The 18,521-nt window shown below is 53.6% G+C and overlaps 1 protein-coding gene across 1 annotated transcript; it reads left to right on the top strand.

Moving 5' to 3' along the window:
* On the top strand, positions 1-6,134 carry IHH (Indian hedgehog signaling molecule). The gene is made up of 3 exons (XM_034955183.3): positions 1-403; positions 2,857-3,118; positions 4,693-6,134. Exons 1-3 carry the CDS (start codon positions 89-91, stop codon positions 5,349-5,351), a joined length of 1,236 nt encoding a protein of 411 aa, XP_034811074.1. The 5' UTR covers positions 1-88; the 3' UTR covers positions 5,352-6,134.
* Positions 6,135-18,521: the final 12,387 nt, after the last annotated feature.

Genomic DNA, 18,521 nt, shown 5'->3' with positions numbered 1-18,521 from the left:
GCCTGAGCCCCCGCAGCGCTCCCGTCGACGCGCCTGCCCATCAGCCCACCAGGAGACCTCGCCCGCCGCTCCCCCGGGCTCCCCGGCCATGTCTCCCGCCCGGCTCCGGCCCCAACTGCACTTCTGCCTGCTCCTGTTGCTGCTGCTGGTGGTGCCGGCGGCATGGGGCTGCGGGCCGGGTCGGGTGGTGGGCAGCCGCCGGCGACCGCCACGCAAACTCGTGCCGCTCGCCTACAAGCAGTTCAGCCCCAATGTGCCCGAGAAGACCCTGGGCGCCAGCGGACGCTATGAAGGCAAGATCGCTCGCAGCTCCGAGCGCTTCAAGGAGCTCACCCCCAATTACAATCCAGACATCATCTTCAAGGACGAGGAGAACACAGGCGCCGACCGCCTCATGACCCAGGTGAGCGCGATCCGCCCTACCAGCGCGCCGCCACCGAAGCACGGCCACCTGCCCGGCCCTACCCACCCCCTGGCACATTTTCTCGACTGGCTGGCACGCTCCCTGGCACCTGCCCCTCTCGCCAAGCCCCGCTGCCTCCTGCCCAAGATGGGCTGGCCAGGGGTCCAGGCAGGAGTGTCGGCATCCCCAAGCCCGGAGGAGACTGCTAGAAGAGCTCCCCGCTGCCAAGCCCCACAGCCCAGCAGGTTGGCGGCGGCTCCTCTGCCCCAAAGTACTGGCAGCTCAGCCAGACGCTGCACCCGGAGGTACCTCTACCGGGCTGCCTCCTGCGCCTCCAGGACCTACGCAGTCCCTCCCGGCCTAACCTTCTGCACAGATGTGCCCCTTTCATTTTGAAACTTTTCGGCACCCCTGAGGCAAAGAATCTCTGGGTGCGTAGGGGCACCACGGCCTTTCCTCCCTGTGCGCTCTTGGTTCTACGGGCTGCCCCTTCCAGGAGCAGCGTCCCGGCTGGGTCCGGGGTTAAGAACAGCGAGGAAGAGTTGAATAGGGAGGCGGAGGTGGGAAAAGGAACCCGCCCAGCGAGCCCGCGTGTCTGTCCGGAGAGCTGAGGGGTGCTACTGCGGTGGAAGGGTGGGTTATTGGGGCCTTCAGGCTCTGGGACTGAGCTTAGGGGATTCCTGGGCTTGGTGGTGGGGACGGGAAGGAGTGGAAAAGACAGGCTGAGATGCCGAGGGAGGCAGGGACCAGGGCTGACGCTAGTCTCTGCATGCTGGAGTAGGACCCGCGCTCCACCCAAGCTTAGAGGCGCAAATTCCTTCCCAGCAGCCAGGTCCGCGAGGGGAGAGACCTTCACCCCCTTCCTTCGGGGTCTCCCAAGGCTTCCCCCTGAAAGCAGGCCCCTGGCTTTCTAGATCCGTTGGGAAGAGCAGCTAGACTCAGGGCCCTCAGCATGCACCCTGGCGCCGGGGCTGGCCGGCCAGTGTCGGGGCCGAAGGTTGGCTGGTGGCCGGGCCGGGCCGGGCGCCGAGGAATGCAGATAAGGATCCGGGCCACGGGCTGGGCAATCATTGACAGCGCACGCCCGGGCTCTGGACCCGAGAGGGGGCGGTGGCAGTGAGGGAGAGAGGCGGGGAACCAGGGCTGCAGGCGGGCATAGGTGCGGGGCTAGAAGCCTGACGGCAGGGTCTACGAAGGAGCAAGCGGAGCTCCCTCCCTGGGCAGTAAGCACCCCCAGCCAGGCTGTGCACCAGCGAGGACCTGCGAGGCCCTGGGCTGTAGCTGCTATTGGCTCCTGGGAAGGCTGAGTCCAAGGGTCTGTGAGGCCCGGGCTCTGCAGGGTGGGGGTAGGTTGAGACTTGGGCTGCCCACACTTGTTGGCGCCTCGAATCTCAGAGTCGAGGACTGGTGGAAGGGCCTTTCCCCTCAGACCAAGGCCCTGGCCCCAGCTTCTTCTTCTCAGAGTCAGCTGCACAGTCTCTTGGGCTCTCAGGACCCAGGCACACCAGGAGGCAGCAACCAAGGATGACCGCTTCGGTCCTTCCCCCAGGGCGCGGCTCTACCCCAACCTCACGTGAGGAGGATGGTGGAGCTGGCTCCCTGAGATCAGAAGCTTGGTTTATGGAGTTCCTTCCTACAGTATAGGGGCGGGGCACCGGTGCAGAGGTCCTGGAGGTCTGGGATTGTCAGCCCCTTTTGCGCCTTGCAGAGGAAGACGTTGCATGTGGCCCCCCACTGGGCGGCCCTGGCGCTAATCCGCCGGTTTCTGGTTCCCTGGCCCTGTCATCTCTGGCGGGGGTGTGGGCCGGTTTGGGATTATAAGAGAGTCCCGGCGGGAATCCTCGGTGGTGTTCGAGGGATCCAGGCAGGCCGGCGATTCCCCTCCAACACACCCCCTGAAGCTACCGAGACGGTCTGCACCTGCCGCGCCTCCAGAGCCTGTCGTCCCCAGGCCTCAGCCCTGAGGCTGCGGTGACACCTACTGGGCACCTCCGGCCTTGCACGCCTCGCAGGCCCGCCGCAGGCAGTCGGCTCCGCTGCCACTCCTCCCTCCCGGCCGCTGGCTGGCCCTCCTGCCTTGGAGGCACAGAGGGACTGGGCGCTGAAAGGTGTAGTCCTGTCTGTGGAGGGATGGATACCCGGAGCTGAAGACAGCACAGGAGAGAGGGGACCTCCACCTACCAGAGAAGGCGCCGCCAGGGCGCTTGCCTCCATGCCTCCTCCAGATTTGTGATACCGCCGTGCGGTCCAGATCCCCGGGGGCGGCTGTATGCTAGGGAGGGAGCACTTCAGGGCCCTCTGTTCCTAAGGGAGAGGGACAGCACCCTCCCGGGCTTCCAGCTCCCTTGGGTGTGGCGGGAGAGTTCTGGGCGAGGCTGCGCCTACACCTGCACCTCGGCAGGCTCCTCCGGCTGATTTCGCTCTGGTTGATTTCGCGCACATTCCTCTCCCAGCGCTGCAAGGACCGCCTGAACTCGCTGGCTATCTCGGTGATGAACCAGTGGCCCGGTGTGAAGCTGCGGGTGACCGAGGGCTGGGACGAGGACGGCCACCACTCAGAGGAGTCCCTGCATTATGAGGGCCGCGCGGTGGACATCACCACATCAGACCGCGACCGCAATAAGTATGGACTGCTGGCGCGCTTGGCAGTGGAGGCCGGCTTTGACTGGGTGTATTACGAGTCAAAGGCCCACGTGCATTGCTCCGTCAAGTCCGGTGAGCCGCCGCCGGGGGGCTGGGCCCGGGGCCGGGGCCGCAGGGCGTGGGCAGGAGGAGTAGTGCCGAGAAGGTGAAGAGGCCCGCCCGGGGATGGAGGCAGGGATCGGGGGAAGAGGACATCGGCGGCGCTCTCCAAGGCTGCTCCTGACCGTGACTGCCTGCTCATCCCATGCCTGGCAGTGTCATGGTAGGAGCCTAGGGAGATAGGGCCCTGTCCCAGGGCTGCTGGGTGCTGACCTGGTGGCCCACAGTCCAGAGCCTGCCACAGGAGGTGCAAGACAGAGCAAGCTGGACAGATGGAGGAAGCCAGGCTGCCAGACAAGGCCTCCCCACCCCACCTGGCACAGAACAAGGCGGGTGGTGGGGCCAGGAGCCGGGGTATGCCCAGATACCTGCATGCCTGACCAGGAGCCCAGAGGCTCAGAACCCACCACCCAGCTGCAGGTCAGCCCTCCCTGGGGCGCAGGCGTCCCCAACCTCTCCCCCTGTGCCCTGAAGCTGGACATTTTGGGGCAAAGCCAGCCAGGAGAGCCAGACTAAACAAAGTGGACTCAATAAAGTGGATTTTCCCAGATTGGCCGCATTGTTGATCAGAATTGGCAGACACTGGGGCCTCACCCCTCCCTCAAGTCTTGTCAGCACCCTGTCACCTACACTGAACCCAGCCATGGAGGCTCCAAATGGTTCCTGTGTGGCTCCCAGCCAAGCCCCACCTGGCTGCCGGCTCAGCCTTTCACACTGGCAGCGTGTAATAGTTGCACTCTCATAGACCCGCACACTGAGCCCAGGCCCACATTTTGATATTCCTGACCCTACCCTGACCCACAACCACACCCTGAACCTTCCACTCAATACTTCCCCTGCCAACTGTGTCTACTGCAAGCCCCATCCACCCTTCACTGCAAACATTGACCCACGACAACCACTTCCATTCATTACTCCTGACCCCCAAACACTGTTCTCCAGCTCACCTGCTGATGACGCAGTGTTCTGTCCCTGCACAGGGACTCAGCACGTGAACTGAAGATGGTGACTGTGTCCTCGCCCCTGGTCTGCTCCTGACCCAAACATTCACTCCGAGGCTGCCCAGGAGTCTGCCTTTGCCCCACTGGGTGGGCTCCTCTCACATCCCTGCATTCAAAGGTCCAGCTCTGTTACAGAACCTGGGGAGTCAGCCTGAGAGGGCAATTTTTGGGAAGTGTCTGAGCAAGGGGTGAGAAATAACAGAACATCTAGGCCTCGGAGGAGCTAAGCAACCCCCCACCCCTCCATGAGGTAGCCCTTTCCTTCTCATCCGCTGGGTCTTGGAGCCCCACTATGCTCCTCTCGTTGGCAAAGTATTAGGCTGGGGAGGGGGGTCACAGAAGATCACATTGGAGTAAGGGGATGGGGACAGCGAAGTATGGGTTCAAGCCTGCATAGGAAGTGGGGGGCAGGAGCCGGGATATGGTGACGGGGGCTCTCTGGGAGCAAGAGGAGCTCTGGCTGGCTGGGGTGGCCAAGGGAGGGTCGTTGTGACCAGGAGGCTGAGCTGCACAGCAGTAATACCTTCATGTCCCTTTCTCCCACAGAGCACTCAGCCGCAGCCAAGACGGGCGGCTGCTTCCCTGCCGGAGCCCAGGTACGCCTGGAGAGTGGGGCGCGTGTGGCCTTGTCAGCCGTGAGGCCGGGAGACCGTGTGCTGGCCATGGGGGAGGATGGGAGCACCACCTTCAGCGATGTGCTCATTTTCCTGGACCGCGAGCCCCACAGGCTGAGAGTCTTCCAGGTCATCGAGACTCAGGACCCCCCACGCCGCCTGGCACTCACACCTGCTCACCTGCTCTTTACGGCTGACAATCACACGGAGCCGGCAGCCCACTTCCGGGCCACATTTGCCAGCCACGTGCAGCCTGGCCAGTACGTGCTGGTGGCTGGGGTGCCAGGCCTGCAGCCTGCCCGCGTGGCAGCTGTCTCTACACACGTGGCCCTTGGGGCCTACGCCCCGCTCACAAGGCATGGGACACTGGTGGTGGAGGATGTGGTGGCATCCTGCTTCGCGGCCGTGGCCGACCACCACCTGGCTCAGTTGGCCTTCTGGCCCCTGAGACTCTTTCACAGCTTGGCATGGGGCAGCTGGACCCCGGGGGAGGGTGTGCATTGGTACCCCCAGCTGCTCTACCGCCTGGGGCGTCTCCTGCTAGAAGAGGGCAGCTTCCACCCACTGGGCATGTCTGGGGCAGGGAGCTGAAAGGACTCCACCGCTGCCCTCCTGGAACTGCTGTACTGGGTCCAGAAGCCTCTCAGCCAGGAGGGAGCTGGCCCTGGAAGGGACCTGAGCTGGGGGGCACTGGCTCCTGCCATCTCCTCTGCCATGAAGATACACCATTGAGACTTGACTGGGCAACACCAGCGTCCCCCACCCCCGTCGTGGTGTAGTCATAGAGCTTCAAGCTGAGCTGGCGAGGGGATGGTTGTTGACCCCTCTCTCCTGGAGACCTTGAGGCTGGCACGGCGACTCCCAACTCAGCCTGCTCTCACTACGAGTTTTCATACTCTGCCTCCCCCATTGGGGAGGGCCCATTCCATCTGTCTTAGGCCCCTTTGGGTGGGCTTGCGCCTCAGTTGATGCTGCTAAATTCCCTGGGAGCCAGCATGGAGCTGGCTGGACCCGATGCTGTCCAGAAATGGGAAGGCCACAGGGGTGGGGCAGCCATCCCGGCCATTCTGAGGTATGACATTCCTCCCCGGCCACACTCCTCAAGACACATCCAGAGACTGTTGCTGTCTGTGGGCAGAGTTCTGTGTTCTGGCCAATGTGACCGTAGTGCCGGGGACTGGGGGAGGTGGGTTGGATGTGCTTGCCACCCCCCCGGCTAAGCTCCCCCTTCTGCTGAACCATGATCCCCACCCCCTCCGCCGGTCAGTCTCCCATACCTTATTTATTGGAGTGGAGGGGGAAGCCCATGGGAGAATTTTGGGGATGTTTTGGTCTTTTCTTCCTTTTGTAATAAAAATTATTTAAGTTGTTAGAGCCACAGAGTCCAGGATGCTCACAGATAGTTTGGAGCCCTGGAAGGTTGTGTCCAGGGTTTTCTCCCCTCCTCGGAGAGGCCTGGCTCACCTTCCTCCAAGGACAAAAACTCCAGGCCTCCCACCCTCACTGCAGGTCCATTCCCACCGAGTAGCTCTGCAAAGCCCCTACAGAGAGCTGTGCTCTGCACAGGGCAGGGCCTTCCCACACTGACCTCACCGTTTACCCCAAACAAGGATGGACCCGAGAGAGAACAGAGGTGACTAGTCCATGGTCACCTTACTCATCTATAACCATGCCCTTGTGCTCTCAGGGCCTGGGCTTCTGACTCTTCCCTGTTGGTAATGGACCACAGTGTGAAAAGATTCTGTAAAATTCACATTGTCTTGTGGGCTATTCTGACTTCTCGGACAGGTCAGAGATCCCTAATCTAGCAGTTCTCAAATGTCAGGATCACCTGGGAAGCTTGTTTAAAGATGATTCCTGGCCCCACTTCCAGGATTCCACTTTTTTTTTTTTTTTTTTTTTTGAGACATAGTCTTACTCTATTGGCCAGGCTGGAGTGCAGTAGTGCAATCTTGGCTCACTGCAAGCTCTGCCTCCTGGGTTCACACCATTCTCTTGCCTCAGCCTCCTGAGTAGGTGGGACTACAGGCACATGCCACCATGCCTGGCTAATTTTTATTTGTAGTTTTACTGGAGACGGGGTTTCACCGTGTTAGCCAGGATGGTCTCAATCTCCTGTCCTCGTGATCCACCCACCTCAGCCTCCCAAAGTGCTGGGATTACAGGCAGGAGCCACCACGCCCGGCCCAGGATTCCACTTTAATAGATCCAGTGCAAAGCCCAGGAGCTTAGTTTTGCAAACACCCCAAACATGGCAGATGGTCCATGGGCCACACTCAAGAACTGCTGCTTAGTTCAGAGGAGGCCTGGTTTACTGCCAAGACAGCATGACCCCCTTCTTTACTTTCCCTCCATCTCTCCATCCCACGGCAAGTTTTTCTATACTTGCTACAGATAAGCTGAGATTCTAGGTCCAGTGGTACAAAATTTTCAGGAGTTTTGTGAGTCAGTTGAAATAGGCACAGTGACCATAGAACTCTGGAAACTGGCAGAGACTACCACTTAGGGTTTCCCCCCACCTTGGGGAGCCAGTTGTTGAAGTGTGCCACTGCCCAGGCTCTGCCCTTTTACACAGATGACTGTGTTGAAAGTGGTGGGGATGACTGTTCAGACTCTTAGTTTACCCTGTCCTCACATCCACTGAAGAAAATGCCAGAGAAAACCATTATTCTGGGGTCTGTGTCATCTGGAGAAATAGGGCCCCACTGGCTGTACTGATAACTGCTATCATTTTTGATGACTAACAATTGCTAGGCATTATTCTAGATCTTTACACTCAGTAGCCCACTTAATGCTCATAATGACCCTATGTTGTGTGTACTTTATTTAATATTACCACTTTCCAGAAAAGAACACAGAGGCACAGGGAGGTTAAGAAACTTGCCCAAGAATACACAACAAGCGACAGAAGCAGAATTTGAATCCTTCCAGACTGGCTCTTGGGTCCATTGTTTTTATCCCCAAGCTTTTCCCCTGGGGAACTCAGGTTCTCTCTGGAAGGTCGCACTCAGCATTTGAGGTCTGGAAATCTGCTTTGTCAACACATCTAGAGTGGACCCATCTCTCTGTGGCAGACTCTTACTGACCAGGCTCACAGGGACCAAAATGTTCATGAACCCATTCACAGTGAGAAATAACAGGCCAAGGTCAAGATACTCTTGTCCATTCATTCACACATTCTCTCCATGTAGACATTCTACCTGGGAGATCAGATTGCGGTGACAAGTTGTTGGTGAGTGTGGATGCATGCAGTAGATGACTCTCCAGCTCATGGAGGAAGGAGTGGGGGGATGCCTCTCCTGCTGGGGTTGGGCATATGTGGTCCAGCAGACACAGAGCCATTTGGTGTCCTTAGACCTTTCTGTTCTAGATGGGCCTCCTCAGGGAACAAATTCATTCTTCAGACAAAGATTGCAAAGATTCAGCAAAGAACTTTGTACGAATTCAGGCCCTCAAAAGAACAAATTTGGGGTGGGAGTGAGACCCTACAGCTTTTCCTGGAATTCTGGGCCCAGATATGAAGAAACAAGGAGACAGTCTGGAGATCATCTTTCACATCTGCAGTGTGGTGGCCCAAATCTCTCCCATCCTCTGTACAGTGCTGAGACCCAGAGGAGGGTCACTTGCACCACCCAGACCCAGGCAGTGCGGATCCAATGCCTGCTTCTCCACTTGGGCCCAAGCTTAGCCCCCAAGGCTGCTGCATCCAGAACTGTGATGTTCGCTCATAGTCAATGCTTATTTTATTTTATTTTATTTATTTTTTGAGACAGGGTCTTATTCTGTCACCCAGGATGGAGTGCAGTGGCATGATCTCGGCTCACTGCAGCCTCTGCCTTAGGTTCAAGCAATTCTCCTGCCTCAGCCTCCCGAGTAGCTGGGATTACAGGCGTGTGCCATACCAAACCCAGTTAATTTTTTGTATTTTTAGTAGAGATGGGATTTTGCCATGTTGGCCAGGCTGGTCTCAAATTCCTGGCCTCAAATGATCTGCCCACCTCAGCCTCCCAAAGTGCTGAGATTACAGACGTGAGCCACCGCGGCCGGCCAATCTCATAGTCAATGTTAATGGATGCCACTCCATGTCAGGCACTGTGCCTGAGTTGGGGAAAAGAGGCAGTGCCTGCCCTCAGTAAACTCCTAAGTTGGGAGGGAGAAGTGTGGGAGACAGGGATATCCACATGGTGCACTAACTGCTGTGGCTGACATCCTTACAGTGGCTACTGAAGCACCATGGAGTGGCTGGTGACTAGGAAGACTTCCTGAAGACGAGGATGCTACAAATGGGGCAAGAAGGAGTTTTCCTGGCAGGCATGTGGAAGAGATCCAGGCTAAGGACATAGTTAAATAAAAGGTTTGGGGGCTTGAGGGCTTAGAGGAACCACCATTAGGCCAAAATGGTAAAGCTATGTGGGTCACGTGGGCTTGGCAAAAGCCAAAGTGGAGAGGTAGGCAGGAGGCAGATGACACAGAGCCTGTGTTGCACGCAATAGGACTCAATCCCAGGGGCCCTCAAACAGGGGAAGCTCATGACTAGGTTGCTTCCAAAAGCTCATCTGGCTACAGTATGGAGGGCAGACCAGAGAGGACAATCATGGAAGCACTACTGGGGAGTTGGTGTCCTAGACCAGGGAAGTGGCTCTAGGGTCACAAAGAAGGTGATGGATTGTAGATACTTAGGCAATAGAATGGCCAGGATGGAAGCCAGGGTTGGATGAGCGAGGGGGATGAGAAAAGGGCCCAAGTCAACTTCGGGGGTTTTAAGTAGGAAATCCAGCTCCCCCACCACCAGCATCCTTGACCTTGAACCTTGGTCTTCTTTGGCTTTAGTGGCTGCACCTGTAAGGGTGATGTCCAGGGCTTTCCTGTATAGATATACTCTCTCCCTGTCATCCAAAGGTCTACTGGGGTTCAAGGGACCCTCCAGGCACCTGTTCTGTCTGCCTGCCTCTCTGCTCTATCTTGGAAATGCATGGGAAAGAAATTCAGAGTAGCCTCTGCTATCCCAGTCCAGGCAAAATGCAAGAACTATGCCTAAGTCCACAGGTCCCTGGGAGGACCTGGAGTGTCAGGGTCCAGGAGTCACAGTGGGGGAACTTCCTGGCTGCGAGGCATCTGGAGCTGCCTGGGCCAGTTACCTTCTATAGAAGCTCACTGCACCCTGGTTCCCCTATCTGGCTGTGCTGGGGCCTCTCCGTAAGTACCCTTCCTCAAGCTGGCCTTACAGCCTTCTCTCTTTTGTTTGGAAAGCCCCACTCACTGCTGGCATGGCTCTTTGGAAGCCCTGCAGGCCTGCACTCAGCCATCTTCCCTAAGAGACACAGGTCTCAGGGTGGAATGGCTTCTGACAGTGAGTGGTCCTGTGTTGGAAAGGGCTGAACCCAATGCACACGTCCTTTAGGCAGCAGAGCCTGCTGCTAGCACCTATGCCACCTGTGTGGGAACTGGAAATAGGAGCCCTCCATTGAAATATTTAGTAAGAAGTGCCCCCTCAGGGATACTCAACTAGAAAAGGCAGCTCTCCTGGTCTGGTGCCAGGAGCAGGAAGTCCATTTAGAAGAGACTCTAGCGCAGAGTATATGCTGGGGCTTTCAGAGCGTGTCTGGATTTCAGTCCCCCTGCTCCCTCAGCCTAGAGCCCTTGTGCAGTGTACAACTTTTACAACCATCAGTTCTGGTCCTGGTGGGCCTGGGCTTCTGCCAGGCTCAGCAGATTCTGCCAGGGATGAAGATTCAGAGAGAAGCTACGTACAGTGTGACGCCAGAGGAAATGCAGAGTGATTAGACAGGACTGGGGGCAGGATGCGCAATGCTCAGAGACTTCCTGGGGTTGGTGTTGGCCTGGGTCTTCAGGGGTATGAGTGACTTGGGCAAGGGCAGGTGGGTGGATCATCAGGAGCAGATGTACAGAAGGGAAGTTCAGGGCATGCCCAGGGACTGGGAGCCAGTGTAGTTGGGGCTAGAAGTTTGATGAGGGGAGACTTCAAAATGGGAGGTAGGGGAGGGAAATGCTGTATCCCATGGCAAGAGTGGAGTTGAGGGCTGGGAGGGAAATGCCCCAGTGGGTAGTGCCCCAAAGAGGGCTGGGCTCCAGCAATGGAGGCCTTCTCTGGAGAACATAGACCCAGCTTCCCACCTGGAGGGGTGCCCCTTCAGGGCAAACCTCCTTGGCAGGGTAGGTGGTGGCAGCTCCCCAGCCTGTGCCCTCTGGCCCCTGGGTGGTTGTGCCTTCTGAGGCTCGGCCCCACCTCCCACACCTCAGCCTGGTTCTCAAAGCCTCTTTGTTTTATGGGGCCAAGTGGTGGCGAGCCCGGATCTGATAAGGCTCAGTTGGGTAGATATAGCCCCTCCCTGAGTGCCTCACCGGCCTGAGTCACACCTGCTGCCTGGCACGCATGCACATCCCATCTACCCCAGCTGGGCCTTCTGCCCAGCTGGGCCAGGGTTTGACCTCTGGGCTGGCCTTCCCTGCAGCCTATTCAAGAGCTCTCTCGTCCGTATGGGGAAGCAGAATAGGGGAATTATTACCCACATTTCAGAGATAAGTAAAGCAAGGCCCCAAGAGGGAAAATGCCTTGCCCACAGCCATTTCTCCCATAATCTACTATGCACCTACTATCGATTAGGTGCACTACGTGTGGTATTTACATGATCTTTTCTCATCCTAACAGTGTGTGACATGAGGTTGTTCCTAATTCCTACTTTGCAGTTGAAGAAACAGAGGCCCAGAGAGGTGAAGTCATTTTCTTAAAATCAAACATTAGCAGATCAGAACCCGGGTCTCCCGCAGCAGCAAACCAAGGGGATGGGAGGGACATACTCCTCACCTCAGCCTAAAGGACTGATGAGCCTGGGAGTAACCAGAACCCTGTTAGAGAAGGGAGTCCTGGAGGAATAATGTTCTAAGTGCTGTGAGGAGATCTAGGATAGGGTTGGGTGGTGGGGGCGGTGAGCGGGGGGTGGTCAAAATATGTCCACAAATTCTTTGACACTTCTCCTGTAGAGATGCCGGGTCTACCTCAAATCTGATCTGAGGCTAGGTCAGAAAGGCCATGCAGCTTCTGCCTGATTCTACACTAAGATCGCCATGCTGGAGAGTGTGTGCACCTAACCTATAGAGAGGTGTTCCAGTCCATGGTCCAGCTGACATCCCAGCTAACAGCCAGAGCAAATTGTCAGCCATGGGAGTGCGCCATATTGGACATTCAGCCCAGTTGGGCCTTCAGATGGCTGCAACCCTGGCCAACCTCTGAATGCAACCACATGAGAGACCCCAAGCTAGAGCTACATGGCCAAGCTGCTTCTGAATTCCTGACTCACAAAACCACAAAATAAAATGGCTGTTTGGAACCTTGACATTTTGGAGTAACTCCTTACACAGCAATAGTAACCAGGACAAAGGGCAAAGAGGGAATGTGGACTAATGAAGGCATCTCCTGAGGCTTTCCAGAGCCTCAAAACACAGTTTGGCACAAAGGCTTTTTAAAATGGAGATTGCATGAGCCTGGAGGAGGTGTGGCCTAACCCTTTGTCATCTGAAGGGGCAGCACAAGAAAACTCTGAAATGGAATAAACTCGGGGCAGATGGAGGTGGTGACAAAGGGGAGGATTGGATGAGCGCATCTCTCCATATTCAGTTGATTGAAAAAATCAACTGTACGTCTGTCCTTCTGGCAGGACCTCCGCAGAAGTGAGGAGCTTTGCAGTGATTCTAGAAGGAAGGAAGCTCATGGATACAAGCTTGTGATTAGCAAGAAGTTATACATGGCTGATTGGAGAGAAATGCGATTAGAGAGTTTTAAAACCCAAACGTCAAATGTTGAAGAAAGTGCTCAAGGGTTGCAGACAGAGCTGGGAATGGGGTTGGACATGCCTGTGGTCCATTGCTGGCCACATTTGCTCAGAATGTCCCTGCAAGCAGAAAATGCAGGACCTCAGCAAGAAGGTTCAGAAAGTACCCTGTTCCCCTAACAAACTCCAGGTGCATCTGCATCTGGCTTCAGCACACACTTCTGAATGGCCAACTTGGAAAAACTCAGAGGAAAGGAACCAGGTAGGTGATAAGGAATGGGTGTGGCTTAGGAGAGTGGGAGTGTAGGGGTGGAAAGGATAGTGTGAGGACAGGGTTCTTGGTTTCAACCTATTAATCTTAGAGAAGCAAAAGATGGGGATGACCAAAATCTAAAAAGAGAGAGAAATAGCAACTTTACAGTGGAGAATCCCAGCAGATACCACTTTAGCCAAGTTATCAAGTTAGCATCACTGATAATACATATCAACACTATGATATAGTGCTCTGAGAAGGTAATATCACCTCTGTGTTATCCTCACTCTAATCATGAGAAATCATGACACAAACCCAGAATGAACCTTTTACAAAATAACTGACAGTATTCTTGAAAAGAGTTAAGTCATGAAAGGCAAGGAAAGACTCAGGATACAGTGAAGGATACTAAGTAGGCATGAAAACTAACTGCCAAGTGGGATCCTCAGTTAGCTACTGGAAAAGGAATAGAACACTAATGGACAAACTTGAGAAATCTAAATGCCATACTTTTGTTAATAGCGTTTGTGTATCAACATATCAAGGTTAATTTCCTGGTTTTGTTCTATGGTGATGTAAGATGTTAATGTAAGGGAAAGGTGGGAGAAGTGTTTATGAAAACTGTCTGTACTATTTTCGTGACTCTTTGGTACATCTAAAATTAACTCCGCAGGAGCGGTGGCTCACTCCTGTAATCCCAGCACTTTGAGAGGCCGAGACAAGAAGATCACTTGAGCCCAGGAGTTGAAGACCAGCCTGGGGAACATGGCGAAACTCCATCTCCACAACAAAAGTACAAAAAAAAAAATTAGTCTGGCATGGTGGTGCGCACCTGTAGTCCCAGCTACTGGTGGTGGCAGATTGGGTGGGGGTTAGGGGGTGATGTAGGAGGATCGCTTGAGCCCAGGAGGTCAAGGCTGCAGTGAGCCATGATTGTGCCACTGTACTCCAGCCTGGGCAACAGAAGAAGACCCTATCTTGGTAACAATAATAATAATTTTAAAAAGAAAAATAATAAAATGAACTTGAAATTTTTAAAATGCAAAAATAACTAACAAACACAGAATCTCATGGACCATTCAAAGGTGGGCTCTCTTGCCATACCTGAGTCCAGGCTGACTTCCACACTAAGGAAGGCCAGCCACACTGAGCCAGTGAGATGGCTCTAGTCAGAAGTGGACTGGAAAAACGTTTGAGGAATTAAGTAAGATGGAAAGTCACAGAATAATAGTCTTCTTCATTTACTCAGAACCTGTAATGGACCAGGCACTGTGCTAAGTTTCTTAATTCTTTTGTCTCCCATAAACCTCATAACCTTTGAGGTAGCAGTTATAGGTTTGCCTGTTTACAGATAAGGAACCTGGTTCTTATAGAAATGAAGGAAAAGATTATATAGTTGATAGCTGATGGTGTTGGGATTAAAATTCCAGTCTGCTTGGCTCCAGAATCTTTTTCCTAGCCACTCCACTGTACTGTCTCCTCAGGGGTGTTCTCATTCTGTTCAGACCTTGGGATTTCTGCATTAGGGTAAGTGGAGAAAGAGGCGATAGAAGGTTGGAGGAAGGAGGAAGGGGGATGGCCTGGCCAGCGGGAGCTGTCCGTGGTGCTGGTCATAGAGCCAGCTGGAGACTGCGTAGGTGAAGGCAGCAGAGAGAGCTACCACAGAAAAGGAGCAATGCTTAGACTAGAAGAAAACAAGCAGTTAGCTGTGCTCACAGTTCCTCCCCCAGTGAGGAGGATCGAGAAGGGGAAAGACTTCCAGTTGAAATAACCGTGTATGCAGTAGCTAATAAGGTAGGGATTTACCCCTAAGTCTGACTTGCACCCAGTACAGTATGGCTATACTGGTTGTTTATATCTGGAAATACTTCCGTGCCAGTTGGCAAACAGTCACTTACTGAGCCCTACATTGCCCTGGACACTCTTCCAGTCCCCTCCCTAAACTACTCATGCTTCCTTATGACCCTGGCACAATGTGGGCTTCCAGGACCCTGGCTCTGGCTCTAAGGCCAGCTGGTGTCCAGCTCACAGGTCCATTCTCATGCTCATAGGTGCACACACCTTCCCAATTGTTAAGTATTTTGATTACACTCCTGTTTGTTCCCATTTTACAGATGAGGAAAGTCAGGTTTAGGGAGGTTTAACCATTTTCCTGACATTGCTCAGTTATTAAAAGCTGGAACCAGGATTTGAACTTGAGTTTTCTGAGATTAGACTTCATGTAATTTTTCCTCCTTCCCCCTACTATTAGCTTGTATGTCTTTCTACCCTGTGGTGGAGACAATGAATAGAGGGAGAAAGTTATCTATGGAGCCTGGTTTGCATAGGAGAGTTAGAAAATCCTGGCCGGGCACAGTGGCTCATGCCTGTAATCCCAGCACTTTGGGAGGCCGAGGCGGGCGGATCACGAGGTCAGGAGATGGAGACCATCCTGGCTAACATGGTGAAACCCCGTCTCTACTAAAAATACAAAAAAAAAAAAAATTAGCCGGGCGTGGTGGCGGGTGCCTGTAGTCCCAGCTACTGGGGAGGCTGAGGCAGGAGAATGGCGTGAATCTGGGAGGCGGAGCTTGCAGTGAGCCGAGATTGCGCCACTGCACTCCAGCCTGGGCGACAGAGCGAGACTCCATCTCAAAAACAAAGAAAGAAAGAAAGAAAGAAAGAAAGAAAGAAAGAAAGAAAGAAAGAAAGAAAGAAAGAAAGAAAGAAAGAAAAGAAAATCCTATAGGGGTCCCAGGCAGAAAGGAATGCTTTCCTTTAAATTTTCTTGCCATTTGGCAGTCTATCCCCAAACCCTGACAGTTTTGGGTCCTGGCAACCCTTTCAGGCTGGAGTTGCAACCAGTCTCTTAACGCCCTCCAATACAGTAGCTGCAGGGGACCATGACCCTCTAATGCAGAGAATGTCCTCTGTCTGCTCCTAGATCCAGCCCTAAACTACCCAGTGGCCCTCTTAGCTACAGCCTTTTCTCACTCTCTATCCCCCACCCTAGACTGGGCTGAGAACACTCACCTCACTCATTGCTGAGGACAGGAGCTTCTGTGGGAAGGCCCACCTTCTCTTTTTCTGTTTTTCTTTAAAGGTATACCTTTACATTTTATTTTATTTTATTTATTTTGTATTATACTTTAAGTACTAGGGTACATGCGCACAACGTGCAGGTTTGTTACATAGGTATACATGTGCCATGTTGGTTTGCTGCACCCATCAACTCATCATTTACATTAGGTATTTCTCCTAATGCTATCCCTCCTCCAGCCCCCCACCCCCTGACCGGCCCCAGTGTGTGATGTTCCCCCCACTGTGTCCATGTGTTCTCATTGTTCAACTCCCACCTATGAGTGAGAACGTGAAGTGTTTGGTTTTCTGTCCTTGTGATAGTTTGCTTATAATGATGGTTTCCAGCTTCATCCATGTCCCTGCAAAGGACATGAACTCATCTTTTTTTTGTGGGGAGAGCCCACTTTTTCACCTCCATCCCTCAAGTACAACTTGAATGCAAACTGATTCCAGAACCAACACTCAAAATGGAGTCAGAATCTCAGGATGGAGAAAGGCAAGAGAGGGCTTTCTAAGTGCTGGATCTGGGTGGACTTGTAACTGGATAGCCAGGCACCCTGGTGTCTCCTTTTGTCTTTTTCCACCCAGAGCAGCAAGGTAGGCTCCTTGTTGGAGAAACAAAGGAGGAGGACATGGAGATGGCAAAAACTTCCCACTTCTCCAGCATGCAGCCAAGAGGCTGGATGCTTGTAGGAGGCGCAGGTGTGCAGAAGGCTGAGTGGCTTACTTACAGAGACCTCCCATTTAGTGAATATTCTCTGTGTGCGTGTGTGTGTGTGTGTGTATGTGTGTGTGTGAGAGAGAGAGAGAGAGGTTTTGTTGATTGCCTACCATGTGTCAAGTACTTTACACATACCTTATCACCCAATTTTCCCACCTGCCTTTTGAGAATTATCCCCAGGTAACAGATGAGGAAACTGAAGCTCAGAGAGGTCATGTGACTTGCCTAAGGTCACATAGGCAGTTAGTAATAGAGTTGGGATTAATCTCAGGTCTGCCTGATTTCCCAGCCCTGGGTCTTCTCTATATGATGGGGGGCATAGAGGTGTGGGAAGATATCTGGGAAAAAGAAGCTTAGAAAACGTGTTTGTATGTGTGTCGAAGTTCAAATCATGGAGTGTGCTTTTACCTTTATTATTCCTCACACCAGCTTCCAGGCCAGGAGGATCTGAGGCCATCTCCCTTCCATCCTTCCTCCCTTCTCCTACATCCTGATAATCAATTTTCTGTATTGTCACCCAGCCTTGAACCAAACAGCAAACCCTCCCCAGTGATTTTTTTTTTTTTTTTTTAGATAGAGTTTCGCTCTGTCACCCAGGCTGGAGTGCAGTGGTGCTATCTCAGCTTACTGCGACCTCCGCCTCCCAGGTTCGAGCAATTATCTTGCCTCAGCCTCTCGAGTAACTGGGATTACAGGCATGAGCCACCATGCCCGACTAATGTTTATGTTTTTAGTAGAGGCAGGGTTTCACCCTGTTGGTTAGGCTGGTCTTGAACTCCTGACCAAACTCCTGATCCACTAGCCTCCACCTCCCAAAGAGTGGGCATTACAGGTGTGAGCCACCGCACTTGGCCTCCTCTCCCATGATCTATTTTTGGGTCCAGGGAAAATATGATCAACAGGTCCCAGGACCCATTATTCCACTGGTTCTAGGCTCCTGGAAAGGGAGAGTTTCAAAGCAAACTCAGCTTCCTCTTTTCCCTCCTCAGGCTCAATCCCTTGTGAAGCCTCTTTCCATGTGTGTGCCTCCCTGGGCAAAGTCCAGCACACAGGCTTCTCCCTGGGAGTCCACTGATGTCAGCTGTGGTCACTAGGCATCAGGGCTTCTAGGAGGCAGCTAGACGCCTACAGAAGGAGAGGCTACAGGGGCCCTGCTAAGAGGAGGAACCATTCCCTTTAATTTTTCCAAACCCAGAATCCACCATTGAGCAGGCAAGAGCTCAGGAAGGAGACTCCCCGGTGAAGAGGCACGAGGATGCCTTTAGCATGAGCTGTTCTTCCTCCTTGGGGTTTTCCCACTGAGATTCCTGGGGCCAACACCAAACCCTGCCCCCAAAGTCCCTATTTCATTTTCGCCTAAGAATGAACCAGTTCCTTTCCTTGTCCCTAAGGTCCAGCTGAGTCAGGCTGACCATTTCAAAAAGAATTTGGGGAAAAACAAAAAGGAAATAATTATAGAAACTACAAACAGCATAAAAGTCGTCATGTCCAAAGTACAGGTTTCAGATTCTGAGAATCCCGTTAAATCCAGGGAAAAGCTCACTGAGTTCCACATTCTTTGATTCCCGGAAAACTCCTGATCCTGCTGGCGTAATTTACCAGGCGCCCTGCCTGCCCCTTCCCTCCAGCCCTGCCAGTCTCTGGCCATGTGATCTCCCAGGCCAGCTCAGGCCACTTTGCCATCTCAGTCCATCTTTCACCTTTCACAAGTCAACTCCAGCTCTCCCAAAATGATAGCTTATTTTCTGTGTTTACCCCTAGACTCACTAAGCTCTCTCCCCGTAGTCACATCCCCCCTTCCATCTGAAAGGAAATAGGTTCACTGTCTTGAGGAGCAAAACATCCTTAGTTACCCAAGAGTGAACTTTGAGACTTTCAGCTTCACCTACTAAGGAGTCTTCACAAAATAGGACCCTTCCTCCAACACACATACCAAC

The sequence above is a fragment of the Pan paniscus genome, chromosome 13, assembly GCF_029289425.2.
Source record: "Pan paniscus chromosome 13, NHGRI_mPanPan1-v2.0_pri, whole genome shotgun sequence".
Lineage (NCBI taxonomy): Eukaryota > Metazoa > Chordata > Mammalia > Primates > Hominidae > Pan > Pan paniscus.
This window is presented reverse-complemented; position numbering and strand designations above follow the sequence as displayed.